Source organism: Pteronotus mesoamericanus, unplaced genomic scaffold (assembly GCF_021234165.1).
Source record: "Pteronotus mesoamericanus isolate MK-2021 breed Mesoamerican mustached bat unplaced genomic scaffold, CSHL_Meso_final scaffold_128, whole genome shotgun sequence".
Classification (NCBI taxonomy): domain Eukaryota; kingdom Metazoa; phylum Chordata; class Mammalia; order Chiroptera; family Mormoopidae; genus Pteronotus; species Pteronotus mesoamericanus.
In genome coordinates this window covers 2,546,734-2,559,955 of record NW_026555305.1, presented here as the reverse complement: position 1 = coordinate 2,559,955, position 13,222 = coordinate 2,546,734, and the positions used below count along the sequence as shown (strand labels likewise).

At 57.4% G+C, this 13,222-nt stretch overlaps 2 protein-coding genes across 2 annotated transcripts; one reads left to right on the top strand and one right to left on the bottom strand.

Annotated features, from left to right (window-relative positions):
- Window positions 1–801: 801 nt before the first annotated feature.
- Window positions 802–3,319, top strand: RPL28 (ribosomal protein L28). Its single transcript, XM_054588203.1, has 4 exons — window positions 802–922; window positions 1,284–1,372; window positions 1,472–1,595; window positions 3,059–3,319. Exons 1-4 carry the CDS (start codon window positions 847–849, stop codon window positions 3,265–3,267), a joined length of 498 nt encoding a protein of 165 aa, XP_054444178.1. The 5' UTR covers window positions 802–846; the 3' UTR covers window positions 3,268–3,319.
- Window positions 3,320–8,146: 4,827 nt separating this feature from the next.
- UBE2S (ubiquitin conjugating enzyme E2 S) lies at window positions 8,147–12,265 on the bottom strand. The gene is made up of 4 exons (XM_054588202.1): window positions 12,069–12,265; window positions 11,344–11,491; window positions 9,790–9,980; window positions 8,147–8,571 (listed from the first exon to the last, which is right to left on the bottom strand). The coding sequence occupies exons 1-4, from the start codon at window positions 12,069–12,071 to the stop codon at window positions 8,242–8,244; spliced, it is 672 nt and encodes a 223-aa protein (XP_054444177.1). The 5' UTR covers window positions 12,072–12,265; the 3' UTR covers window positions 8,147–8,241.
- Window positions 12,266–13,222: the final 957 nt, after the last annotated feature.

Sequence of the window (13,222 nt, the reverse complement as noted above, 5' to 3'; positions counted from 1 at the left end):
CAGGGCCCAAATAAACGGAAAACAGACGTCCAGGAAGTTTAACGGGTTGGACATAGCAGACCCAAGGGGAGAATGGGGAGAGGACTGAGAGAGTAAGTATGGGACCTCTAAAAGAACGAACCAAAGGCTTCCCCACGCAAGTCTCTTTTCCTCCAAAAAACTCGCCCATGGAGGAAACCTACGCTCCCCTGGGTGGGGCAGTCTGCGGGAAGTAAGGTCTAGCCTCTCTCTAAACCCAACACTACAATAGTTCATTTTAAGAGGACCCTGAAGAGGGGAACTGAGCGGGGCTGTCGGGATTCCGAAGGGTTCCGAGCGTGGCCGAATGGGACCGAGTGTTTCCGAACAGATCCAAACCGGGCACGGGCCAATAAAGAAAGGCGGCTCCCTTTTCCAAAGGTTTCCGGGGAGCTCCGAAGATACGCGAGCGGGCCTTCCTCGGCAATGGCCGAAGGCTTACGAAGAAGGCCGGAAGTACCGGGACTCCAGGGCTAGGCTTAAATGGTTCACGCTCTCACATGGTCATTCACAAACACAAACCCTAAAACAAATGTGTATTGAACGCCCATCCTGCGCCAAGCACTGAGTGAGCAATCTTAAGGGGAGCCTGCTGAGGAAAGGGACTTAGGGGACTCTCGGGCTCTACCCATTCGGAAATCAAGCTGGAGTTGCCGAAACACTCGAAGGGCCAGGAGTCGCTCCGCGTCCAAGAACACGCCCCCGGGTCTCTGGCCGAAGAGTTCCGAGCGGCTTGTGACGGAATGGCGGAAATCTCCGAGCGTTGCCGAGCCGCTCCGGAGGCGGGAATGAGGAGGCGAAGCGCGGGTGCCCAGAGAGGAAGCGGAAATGCGTGTTGGTATTAAAGGCGTCGCCCCGCCCCTTCCGCTCCTCTTTCGGTCTCCGACTGCCGCTGCGAGAGAAGGTGAGAGGAGGCCTTCCGTCCGTCCGCGTGGTCGTGTCTTGTGCCTGCCGTCCAATTTTTCCCTGCCGGGCTTTCTCATTTCGTCCATCGTGTCCTCCGCGTCCTTGGCTGCCCCCCCCGCCCCGCCGCCGGAAGGCGCTTTAGATTCTCACGTTCTTCCCCGTAGTTAGTCTCGGCTCCCGAGTTAAGCCTCGCCGCCGCCTTAGGTCGCCTGGCCCCGTCTGGGAAATTCCTTGGTGCTCTCTGCCGTCACGTTCTCCGCATTCTCCAGGTCCCCACCCACACCCTCCCGGTGGGATCCCGGGGACCCGCGTCGGCCTGCGGCTCCCTTTGACATCTCCCCGGGCCCCTTTTCCCGCAGCTCCCGCCATGTCTGCCCACCTGCAATGGATGGTCATCCGGAACTGCTCCAGTTTCCTGATCAAAAGGAACAAGCAGACGTACAGCACCGTAAGTGGGGCCTGGACGCCTGGGTATGCGGGAGGCACCTTCGTGGTCGGCGGATCCCCTCCCTCTTCACGATCCCCGTGCGTCTCCCCTCCCCCTTAGGAACCTAATAATCTGAAGGCCCGCAACTCCTTTCGCTACAACGGGCTGATTCACCGCAAGACGGTGGGCGTGGAGCCAGCGGCCGATGGCAAAGGCGTGGTGGTCATCATGAAACGGAGATCGGGTGAGTGCTTTCCCTGGCCGGGGCCAGACGGCAGGCCCCTACTCGGACAGGGACCTGTGGTTTTTCACTGCTGGGAACACGAGTAGTCCTGCCACTCAGTGGAGGGGTCCTGGGGTCAGGGTGTTCCTCTGGGAAGCTGGCTTGCCTCAGCCACCCACCCTCTGTGAGCTGGCCGCGTCTTTTTAATAAGAGCTGACCTGTGTGTACTGGGGATGGTGGTTCAGATTACACTACAGAGGTGCACAATCCGATGATTGATTCAACCCTTCAAACAGCCCAGGAGGAGGTGGATGTCTCCGTCTTGCTTCCTGTGGGAAAACTGGGCAAAATAGATGAGTTTCCCTCTTCCTCCTACTTGTAAAGTGACAGGCTGGGTCAAAAATCAACGTTTTGACTCCCATCCTGCTGTGTGGGCTCAAGCAGAGCACCCACCCTCATAAACTGTACCCTTAGGCATGGAAGGGCCTTTTTAGTGTCTTAGAGGAGGTCGGGGAGTTTGGGGGGCTTTTCTGATTCATGGATATACCATCACCATTTCATCTCTTTGCTGCGGTCTTTAAGGGAGGAATGATGTTTTCCTGGGTCCCTGATTGGGATCAGCTTCTGACTGGGGTCAAGTTCAGCATCTTGCTCATTGTCAGTAGTGGTCCTGGCCTGCCAGCTCCTGATCCAGTGCCTGCTGCCCGCCGGGCGGCTGGCGGGGGGTGGGGTGGGTTACCCTTCCTTCTCAGGAGCACAGCCCGAGAGCCCCCGGTCACGTGTGCTGGTGGGCCTCTCAGGAGTCCACACTCCTCGTTCTGGTGTGTAGGGTCCCGAAAACTTTCTCCTCTTGGGTTGTTGAGTGGTCTTTCCGAGGCTGTCAGGAACGAGACTGATGTGAGGCGTCACGTGGGCCCTGTCCTGGGGTCAGTGGCGCGGCCATACCTGGGTATGGGCAGCGGAGTCCGGACTCCACCTGGGCACCACGGCCCCTCCTCACCCCTGCCCCTCCGTGGCTCCCCGTCATCCCTGCATCGGGGCCAGGCCTCAGCGTGGCGTTCCAGACCCGGGTCACAGTGGGTGCCGTGGCCCCGGCAGGGAGGGCAGCTGCAGCCCTGGGAGCGGTCACTGGCCAGTGCCCGCCTCCCCTCCCTCTGCCTGGGGTCACACGGCCCGTGACAGCTCTGCTGTGCGTGTGTGACTTTGGACCAGGCCTCATCCGTTGTGTCTGCTCTCATCTCTGTAAAGCGAGATGATGGTGAGTGCTGTTTGGGACACAGCGAAGAGAAGATGCCTGTACAGTGCCCACGGCCTGGCCTGGGCGGTCACGGTGCGTGTCCCATAACTGTGGCGACTGGCTGCCTGCCCAGGCCCACCGCAGTGACTCTCGGGTTCTCGGGATGCAATGTACCCTCACGCCAGGGAGGTGCGTTCAAGGCCGAGGACATCCAGCTGACCCCTGGGGCCCCCCTGTCCCCCACCAGGCCAACGAAAGCCAGCCACCTCCTATGTGCGGACCACCATCAACAAGAATGCCCGGGCCACGCTGAGCAGCATCCGGCACATGATCCGCAAGAACAAGTACCGCCCAGACCTGCGCATGGCCGCCATCCGCAGGGCCAGCGCCATCCTGCGCAGCCAGAAGCCCGTGATGGTGAAGAGGAAGCGGGCCCGCCCCACCAAGAGCTCCTGAGCACCCCCAACCCCCACCCCAAACAATAAAGGTATCAGCCAACTTCCTTCAACCACCTCTCCTGGTCCTTCTTTGTGACCCCCAACCCTCTGGCCCTGTGTGTATGTCCCGCAGGCTACGTCGCTAGAACCGTCAGCTTGTCTCTGGGGGGCTCCCACACTCAACTGGTACCAAACGTCCGAGTGTGCTGGGACCGGAGGGACCAGGTCCCGGTGGGGGAGCCCAGTCCCAGCGTGTGGCTTGGTCCAGCCTCCCTGCTCCTGGGGGAGGGCTGGGGGCTGGCGGAAACTCCTGCATTCCGCGCATCAGAGGTGACCGCGGTGAGACCAGTTAGAAAGTCCAGGTTAAATGGAGCCCTGGAATTCTCACAATTTCACGCTGCTGGAACGGGACGACTTGAAGACCTTAAATGACAATTTTTGATCCATGAACATTTAGTCTGAATTTTCTAAGGGGCTGGACTCTAGACTGAGGTCAGCCCATTGGGGTGGGGCTGATTCCGCCACCTGCACCCCACTCCAACCGTGCCTGTGACCTGCAAAGGTAGAAGTGTTTACCGCCTGGGTCTTCATTGCCCATGGACCCTGGCTGTAGACACTCGTGATAGGAACGTGGGGGGAGGGCCGGCTGTTCCTCAGGAGGGCGGTGGCCCTTTTCCAGCCAGAAGAGCGCAGGCCGGCCCTCCCTGCTGTGGTCCTGGGGCCCCACAGGAGTGCAGTGAGGAAAGTCCCAGCACTTCAGGGCCCCCGTTGGGCCATGGCTGCTGGTTCTGGGCCGAGGGTGCCCATCTCTACCTGCCTGGTACAAGCCACCCAGCGGGGAGGTGGCAGCCCCCGGTGTCCTGGCGACCAGCTGCCACATCATCAAACAGGCTGTTCTTGCCTAAGGGCCTGGCCAGACAACTTTCTACCTTCTGCTGCACCGGGAGTGTGAGCACTCCCTCTGTGCAGCGGCAGCCACAGCCTTCGCGCCTGCTCCCTGGGCTCCCTGCCAAAGGCCCTGGGGACCCCCCCCCCCCCCCACTGCCCCTGCTTCTCCAGCCCCACCTCAGCTCTTCCGCGCTCCGCTCTGCCCTGCGGCTGCCTCTCTTTCAAGGTGTCACAGCTCTGTCTCCTCGGGTCTCCCCAGCCCTCTTCCTCTCCCATTGCCTTGCACCTGGAACCTCTTGGTGTTCATCGCAACCTGCAGCAACTGGGCTGCTAGCTGTGTGTCTTTGGGCAAGAAACTAGACCTCTCTCTGCAGCTGTTGTCAAAATTCAGGGGGTTAATGAACGCACAAGGCTGAGAACAGCCTGCACAAAGCAAGTGCTCTGTAATTAGTGGAGAACGTAAGCCCTGTGAGAAGCTGGGCCTTGTCTACTCCACGCATGCCTGGAATGCACTGTTCCATACGTGTGTGAGTGTGTGTGTGTGTGTGTGTGGAGAGGGGCCCCTTCTCATCCACGCACCCATGCAGCCCACAAAGCATCCCCCCTCCATGGATGGAGAAACAGGCTCAGGGAGGGAAGGTCACCAACATCATAGGTCTTGACACAGTTTGCCCCGTACCTACTGTGCGCCAGCCGCTGTGTCAAGGAGCTAACACCAAGGGGACCCTGTGTCCCTGCCTTCCCGGGGACCCTGTGCAGAGCTGAGAAGCCCTCCACCCTTGCTCAGAACCCTGCCACGGTTCCCACACTCGGAAGGGCAGGCAGACCCCTGGCACTGCCACCCAGGCCCCCCTCCTGCTCACCTCCCGTCACCCAGACGCCGGGGGCATTGGCGCCGGCAAAGGAGGGTGGCTGTGATGTGGGGGGGTCTGCGCTGCTGAGAGGAACAGACTTCCCAGCTGGCTGTTAAGTCGCAAAAGCAGGTGTGACATGCTGGTGGTCCGCAGGTAAGGACCCTGCCAGTTGCTTAGAGAATAGATACTGAAATTTGCTACACGAGCACATGGGAACCTTGTTTGTCCCAGTTAAGAAACTGGGTGTTGGGAAGAAAAGGCAGAGAGCCATTTCTTTATAGAAACTTGTTATTTTTAAATTTAAAGAATGTCTTCACTTTCTGAGTGGTAACGTTCACAAGGTATTCCTGGCTTTCCTTCCCTGAGGCATATTTTCGGGTTTTAACGTGACCTTCCTGAGGTATTAAATACATATGCGATCAAAGACACATGCATCCTATTTTAAACAAAATGTTTCAACTTGAACAGAAACAATAGCATGTTATGGACACCGTTTGCATGCAGCTTTTCCCCCACAGCCTACTCTGGAGATTGGTCCATATCAGTACACAATCAGCTTCATGCTTTTAACATTTTGAAGTATAGCCCTGGCTGGTGTGGCTCAGTGGATTGAGTGCCAGCCTGCAAACCAAAGGGTTGCTGGTTCGAGTCCCAGTCAGAGCATGTGCCTGGGTTGCAGGCTAGGTCCCCAGCAGGGGGCACATGAGAGACAACCACACATTGATGTTTCTCTTCCTCTCTTCCTCCCTTCCCCTCTAAAAATAAATTATAAAAAAAATCTTAAAATTCTGAAGTATAGTAGAATACAGAATAGTGCATAAACCATAATTATACACTTAAAAAAATAAAGCAAGCACATACGCATCCCCCAGGTAAAGCAGCAGAAGAGAACAGCCCTCAGAAGCTTTCTCAGGCTGCTTGCTGGATGGAGGAGGCCAGAATCCTGAGCTTTGCAGAAAACTTGCTTTTAGTTTTACCACCTAGGAATGTGTTTAGCATCTCCACTCCTTTTTTGGCTGCTTTGGAATCAGGTATGAAGGCAAACTGTCAGTCTCTTTTTGTGGCGTGTTTGGCTGGTTATGACTGTAATTCTCACTGCTAGTGGTGAACAGCTCATTATTTTTGTGTTGTATCATTTCTTGGATATATAAATATGTTCATACTTGTTTGCAGTTAGGACAGTTGTTTAAGCCTGTATTTTTTAAAAGATTTTATTTATTTTTAGAGAGAGGGGAAGGGAGGGAGAAAGAGAGGGAGAGAAACATCAGTGTGTGGTTGCCTCATATGTGCCCCCCACTGGGGACCTGGCCCACAACCCAGGCATATGCCCTGACTGGGAATCGAACTGGTGACTCTGTGCTTCGCAATCCGGTACTCAGTCCACTGAGCCACACCAGCCAGGGCTAAGCCTGTAGTATGGCGTGCAAGAGTGCTGAGTAATAAATTATGTGATTTCAACTGGACCACAAACATTTCATGCCCCCACCAGGAGCAAATGAGTGCCTGTAGTGCTACAACTGTGCAAACACTTAGTATTGTCAGACTTTAGAACTGTTGCATTTCATGAGTGTAGCAGTATCAACTTTGGCTGATGTTGCATTTTCCCAGTTGTTAATGAGGGTACCTTTTTATGTGTTTTGAAGTCATTTGGATTTCAAGTGCTTTTTCCTGTTTTTCTTTTGTGCTTTTTCTTACCGATATGTAGTGTTTTGTTTCTTAAATGTATTCTTCAGATTAGTCCTTTTCCGTTATAACTTGCAAATATCTTGTCCCACTGATTTGCCTTTCATTCTACTTTAAAGTTCTTGATTTTTAAAAGAAATAAAGTTGACTTGAAATATACTTTACATAAAATACACCTACGTTAAATATAGTTTGGTAAGTTTTGACAAATTTATGCACCCACGCGACCCTAACAATCAAGGCCCATCACCCGGAAACTCCCCATGCCCCTCTCCCTTTGGCCCTCCCGGATCCCAGACCGCCAGTGATGCGCATTCTGCCACTAAGTGATTAGTTTGGCCCGTCTACCATTTCATATAAGTAGGATTGAATATTATTGCACACTTCTGTGTAAGGCTTTATTCAGCATGTACTATTTTTGAGATTCATCCACGTTGTTTTATGTATCAGTATTTTGCTGAGTAATAATTCATTGCATGAATTCACAATTCCTCTACGCAATCACCTGTTGAACATTTGGGTTGTTTCCAGTTTTTGCTTGTTACAAAGGTAGTAACTGTTAAGAATTCATGTACCAGTCTGTATAGAGACCTGTTTTCCTCCTGTTCTTGATACTATATCCTGGGGGCCCAGCTCAGGGCAACACTGTCGATGATGAGCAAGAAACTGAAGCACTGGCCTTAGGTTGCCTTCTGTCTGTGGCCTGCTCTGTGGAGAGCCGACCTGCCTGCTGCCCCAGTTCCCACCCCCTCCCCTGGAGTGGGGGCGAAAGCCGTGACAACGTTGGGGTGTTTCTGCAATCACATCACTTCATTAATCAAGGGCATATCTCATCAGCTGAAGCTTTCGAAGGACTGGGCACTGAAGTTGGACACTTGGGGCTGGCGGGGGAGGGGGGTGCAGGGGCAAGAACCATGACAGCTTCTGGGAGCCAAGGACAACCCCCAGAACTGCAATCCGTGACCCTGAAGAGGACATGAGAAAGGACTGTGGCAGGCAGATACCTCAACTTCAGTGGGAGACTCAGCCAAGTACACAGCTCACCACACGACTCCCGACTGTGGAAACTCTGGGGTAGGTGTCGGTTGTACTGGGCCTGACTCCGATTTGCTACACACGGGAACACGCTGCTACCCAGACGGCCGGATCTGGGTGTGGTATTGTGAGGGGACAGAACTTCGCTCAGGTCAAGGGCAGGTGAACAAGGCTTCGCAGAGGCCGGGAGAGCAAGGCACCTCACACCTGTCACCTGGCCCGCAGGCACCCCCCTTGCCCCATTTCAGATGGGAAATTTGAGACCATCCACAGGGGTGGCCCCAGAACTCAACCAGGAGGCCGGCTGAGCTGAGAGACCCACTCTGGGGCACTACGTGCCAAGTGCTCTGAGCCCCCGTGGCAGGGGCTGGGCCTGGGGCACTAAGAGGCAGAGCAGTTGCTTGCTTTTCCAACTTTATTTAGAAAAACAAATCCAGGTCCCAGTGCCCCACGCCCTCCCCCACCCCAGCCATAACTTAAATAACTTAGAGACAGAGTTGAGGGTTGGGCAGGCGCAGGGAGGGAGGAGCCCACTACAGTCGCCGCAGAGCCCGCTTCTTGTCCGTCTTCTTCTTGGCTGCCAGCTTCTTGTCACGCTCGCCTGCGTGCTTCTTGGCCATGGGCCCCTCAGCGCCTCCCGGGCCCCCAGGGGCCAGGGCGTCGGTGGAAGAGGCCGAGGCCGCACTGGCCAGGGACCGGCTGGCCTCAGGCCTCCCGCTGCTGGGCCCGCCCGCGCCCCCGTGGATCTCTGTGAGCAGGCGGGCGCGGGCCGCATATTCCTCGTAGTTCTCCAAGAGCAGGCGGCCCGCCTCCTCATTGAGGGCGGACTCGGGATTGGGGTGGATCAGCAGGCACTTGATGGTCTGTGGGAGAGAACCCAGGATCAGTGGGTCCGGGCCCACAAGACGAGCGATCAAGAGAAGGAACTTCCCCAAGGTCCCCAGGAGACGAGGGGAACCATCTTACAAACCTTTTACAAAACCACAGAAAGATGCATAAACCCAGCGCTGTCACTGGCTCCCAAGAATCACAAGGGCAGAGCGCCAGACTCCGGCCAGGCCGGACCACACCTGGGACAGGCGAGAGGATGCGGAGCGGCCCTGCCCCCACCTCCGTGCTAAAAGGGGGCCCACAACACCCCAGGCTGTGCCTGGCCTGCGGACAGTGTTGGCACCCTGGCCCGGCAGACACTTCTGAGGTGCGTCAGGGGGCAGGACTGACCCGAATCCTCACCGCTGCACCCCCAGCCACAGGCCCTTCTTGTGGCTCCCTCCCAGCCAAGGCCGGTACAGGCGGGGCACCGTGGCCCCTGGGGGCCATCAGGACACTCTGTGAGCTTGTCTCCTGTGCGGGTGTCCCCTGGCTGCCACCGCTGATGCTCTAGGGATAGAAGAGCTGGAGATCTGTTTACCTTGGAGCTCAATCCTCCCCCCTCCATGCCCTGTGGGAAACCCCAATTCCCCATCCTCCCAACCATCTGCCCAGGGGCTCATTAAAAATTCAGGGTTTGAAAAAATTTCTTAAAACTTTGAGGGAGTGGGGAGGGCAGAGGGGACCTAAATGCTTTAAGTGCCTTTGACCTCAACCTGACCGGTCGGGCTGCTGCTTGTCCGTGGGGGCCACTCTGCCGTGCAGGACCCCTGCTCGCCCCAGCAATTAAAAATGTCCCAGGTGGGGCCCCGTCATCCCCAGCCCAGAACCCACGGTTATGGAAACGGCCTGGAATTACAGGGTTACAGCTGCACAAACTTTGTGACTACGGAGAACCAGCCAGCTGTACACTTTAGAACAGAACGAAACGCTTTTGTACACTCACCCACCACCCGCCCCACAGCAAAGGTGCCTGCCCTGGCACTGAGCCACCTGCACACCTGATCCCGGGGTGCTGGCTCCACCCAGCACCCCCAAGTCCTCCAGAACTTTCCTGAAGAGCTGGACACCTGCTTTTTACCTCCAGAACTTTCCTGAAGAGCTGGACACCTGCTTTTTACATCAAAGCCCCCAACTATCTTGAGTTGAGTTTTAAAAAGAATGCTCGGACACCACTGGGGCGCCCCGGCCCCGGCCCCCCTGGAACTCACCAGCAGCACATGCCGGATGCCCAGCTCAGCCGTCCAGTCCCTCTTGAGCACATTGACGCAGATCTCGCCATTGGCACCCACGTTTGGGTGGAAGATCTTGGTCAGGAAGTAGCCCTTGGGCGGGGAGGCAGGAAAGTCCTTCCCCAGCAGGAGTTTCATGCGGAAGAGGCCTCCAGCATATGGGGTCCCCTCTGGAAGTACGGGGAGGGGACCAGGTCAGGAGGTGCAGGACTCCCAGGCACGAGGCAAAACCCCCAAGCCCTGTCTGCACACTCTGGCTGGGAGGCAGAGGCCCTGCCGCCTCCTCCCTCAGACTCCCCTGGGCTAGATTCCCAGGGGCCACAGGCAGCCCCACCCCCCGCCCCCCACTCAGAGTGAGTCCCACTTGTCTTGCCACCAAGTCCTGGTCTCCATCCCAGGCTGCGTTCCCTCCCCAAGAGGCAGACAGTTGCACCCACTTGTCCTCCTGGAAGTCTCATGGCAAATAACAGGGGGACAGTTCTGTCAACTCCATGGCTTTGCCTGCCTTAGTCAACGGTTCTCAGTCAAAAAGCTGGGGTGCGTTCGAGACCCATGGCCATTTCTTATGCCCTGGTGCCAACACCTAACCCCTCAGCAGCCCGGACAGCTAACCTGCAGGCCCGCCCCCGTCCCCACCTCCTCGTCCAGCCAAAACACTGCTCCACTCAGCGGCTGCCGCTGGCAGTGGTCTCTGGCTCCTCCTACCCCCACCCCTAAAGCCAAAGTGAGTCCTGCAGCGACCAGCACCCCTGCTTTAAAGCCACCAACAGCTTCCTTTCCAAACTCCCTATGGAGGCCTACAAGCCCTAGAAAGATCTGCTCCCTAAAAAATTCATAGAGCTGTTGCTACAAAGCACCCCTCACCCCTCATGCAGCACAGCAGGAATCACCTTAACTGTCACCACCTCAGCAAATCTTCCCTGTCCCCCCTCCTGACTGGGTCCTTCACCACATTTGGGTCCTTCACCACATTCTTGTAACGTCTTGGCTTATTTTGTAGACGTTTAGTTAGTAACAGAAGCTTAATACACCTGAAACAGCGCGTTAAATCACTGCACAACGAAAGCATCAGCGTAGTCGTTGGCTAGTTACTGTTATCGCCCCCCCACCCCGCGCTATGTCCCTGACCCAGACAGCAGGACAGAGCCTGAGGTCACCGGCCAAGGACCCCTCCACCCCCGACCGCTGATGCTGCTCTCCCCACACTGCTGTTCAACTCCTACCCACCCTTCAGGTCTGAGGGAACCTGTGTCTGGTAGCCTCCCCCCTCCCCAGGTAAGGCACCCATTAAATGCTCCCAGGGCTACCAGGATTGTTTCACTGCACTTACAGAATGTACACAATCATTTGTCATTTGTGGCGTCTTGCCTGCAGACTGAACACCTGGAGAGTAAAGGTGTGCCTAACCTGTTTACCCGTGTGTCCCCAGCATTTGGCAGAGTCCGGTATATAATGAAACCTTCCTATTCTTGTCCCAAAGACGAGGAACAGAGAAAGTGTGCGTGCCCCTCCCTGTTCCATTCCCCGACTCACCAGGGCCCTCGATGGTGACCTGCAGGTCGGTGAGGTCCTCTTCATTGGGAAAAACCTTGATGCCATCTGGTGGGTCCGTGGTCAGCGTCGTCACCTCCTTGTACACCAGGCGGATGATATGGGGGGGCAGGTTCTCCACGTTGGAGTTCTAGGCACAGACAGGAGAAGGTGAGGAGCCAGCACAGCTGGGACGACCTGCAGGATGCTGTCGTTGCTCTAGTCTTGACTCTCATGGCCTGCGCTGTCAACCACCCCTGGATTTGCAGACCCCCATCCAGGATGCTGCAGACCGCGGTCCCAGGCTGAGAGCCCACCAGAAATAACGGCGGTTCTCCGAAGGGGCTTGAGAATGGCTCCTCTCCAGGAGCCCTCAAAACCCGCTCGTAGCCCCGCACGGGCCGCCAATAATTCCGGGTCCGCCGACGCCCACCCTTATCCCATTCCCCACCTAATCTTGGAACACACTCGGGCGAAACACAAAGCCGGGACTGCCTCCTCCCCTTCCCCCCCACCCCGGAGCTCAGCTGGGCCTTCCCTTCCAAGGAACCTGCGGGCCGCCCAGGCTCCTACTCCGCCTACAGGAAGGCCTGTGGGCCCATCCCTAGCTCAGGACCCCCAGGCGGCCCCTCCAACCCTCTAGACCGTCCGCGAGCGGCTCCCGAGACCCCGCCTACTCCTCCAAGGGGCCTCCCACCGCCCCTCCCGGGCCTGGACGACGCGCTCACCATGACTGCGGTCGGCCGGGGGCGGGTCCCCCCGGCCCCCTTCCTGCGTTCTCTGGGCCGCCGGCCGGGGCGGGGGGCCCAACTGCTGCCGCTGCGGCCCTGGCGAGGCCCCGGCGGCTCCGCTCCGCTCCCCGCCGCCTCCGACGCCCACTGCGCACTGCGTCCACAGGTACGCTCAACCCCGGTGCCGGCCGCACTGAGCCGGCCGCGCGCGCACCGTCGCCCTTTTATACCCTCCCGCAGGCGACGCCCCCTCGCGGCCTCAGAGCACCGCGCTCCGACTCGTGACGTCACCGCGCACAGTCCTTGGTGTTCGACGCGCTCGTCCCCTTTTCATAATCTTCGAGCGGAAGCGGGAAAAGGTGGGGAGGGGGCGCGCGGCGGGTCGGCCAATGGAGGCACGCAGGGGTTGGAATGGGGACCCCGAAATACAGAAAAGCTGAAAAAGGGTAGTAGAGAGGAAAAGAACGCGAGAGGTTATGTGACCGCTGATTGGTCCGTTTGAATGAGACGCCGCCACGGCCCGACGTACGCGCGCACGTCCTTAAACCCAAGAGATCGCGCACGCGACTAACGGTCGGCCGGAGTGCCCGGGAGGAGCGAGGGCAGGCGGGACTTGGGAGGATTAAACGAATGATGGACGGCACTCCGACCAATAGAAATGCGTAATCGTGGGATGGCGTCACGAGACTCGCATGGGCCAATCCTTGCAGGAGAAGGCGGTGCTAGGAGGGCAGGGAGGAATGGGGAGCGACCAATGGGGCGCCCTGCCCAGCGCGTAGCAAGCTGCTCACAGCCAACGAAATTGGTAATTTTTGTATATGCAAATAAGGTGTGCGCGGCCGTCGGCGCCTCCTCCTCTGCCGGGGGAGGGAGCGGGCGCTGGGGACCGAGCTACATTTTTTCCTCGAGGCGCCATTTTGTGTTGGGAATGACCTGTGACCTGTGTCCCGTGTTGTGGAAGTTCTGAGACCGGATAGGACGGCCTTCAAGGCCTGGACGCCTGCCCCTGCGTTGTGTGACCCCTGACCATGGCCAGGCCTCAGTCACGACGCCGGGCCTCAGTTTCCTCACGTGGGAGATGGGCGCTGGGAATCCCACGTGATGCCCAAGGAAGAAGCAGCAAGGTTCCCCAGGCTCCCTCAGGGCACAGC

What these genes read in the sequence shown, in the direction of transcription:
- RPL28 (XM_054588203.1), top strand. Translation starts at nt 847, where the DNA reads ATGCGTGTTGGTATTAAAGGCGTCGCCCCGCCCCTTCCGCTCCTCTTT. An exon ending in GACTGCCGCTGCGAGAGAAG is followed by an intron (nt 923 to 1,283) that starts GTGAGAGGAGGC and finishes CTTTTCCCGCAG; the next exon opens with CTCCCGCCATGTCTGCCCAC. An exon ending in CATCATGAAACGGAGATCGG is followed by an intron (nt 1,596 to 3,058) that starts GTGAGTGCTTTC and finishes GTCCCCCACCAG; the next exon opens with GCCAACGAAAGCCAGCCACC.
- UBE2S (XM_054588202.1), bottom strand. An exon ending in GGTCACCATCGAGGGCCCTG is followed by an intron (nt 9,981 to 11,343) that starts GTGAGTCGGGGA and finishes CCGTACTTCCAG; the next exon opens with AGGGGACCCCATATGCTGGA. An exon ending in GCATCCGGCATGTGCTGCTG is followed by an intron (nt 8,572 to 9,789) that starts GTGAGTTCCAGG and finishes TCTCTCCCACAG; the next exon opens with ACCATCAAGTGCCTGCTGAT.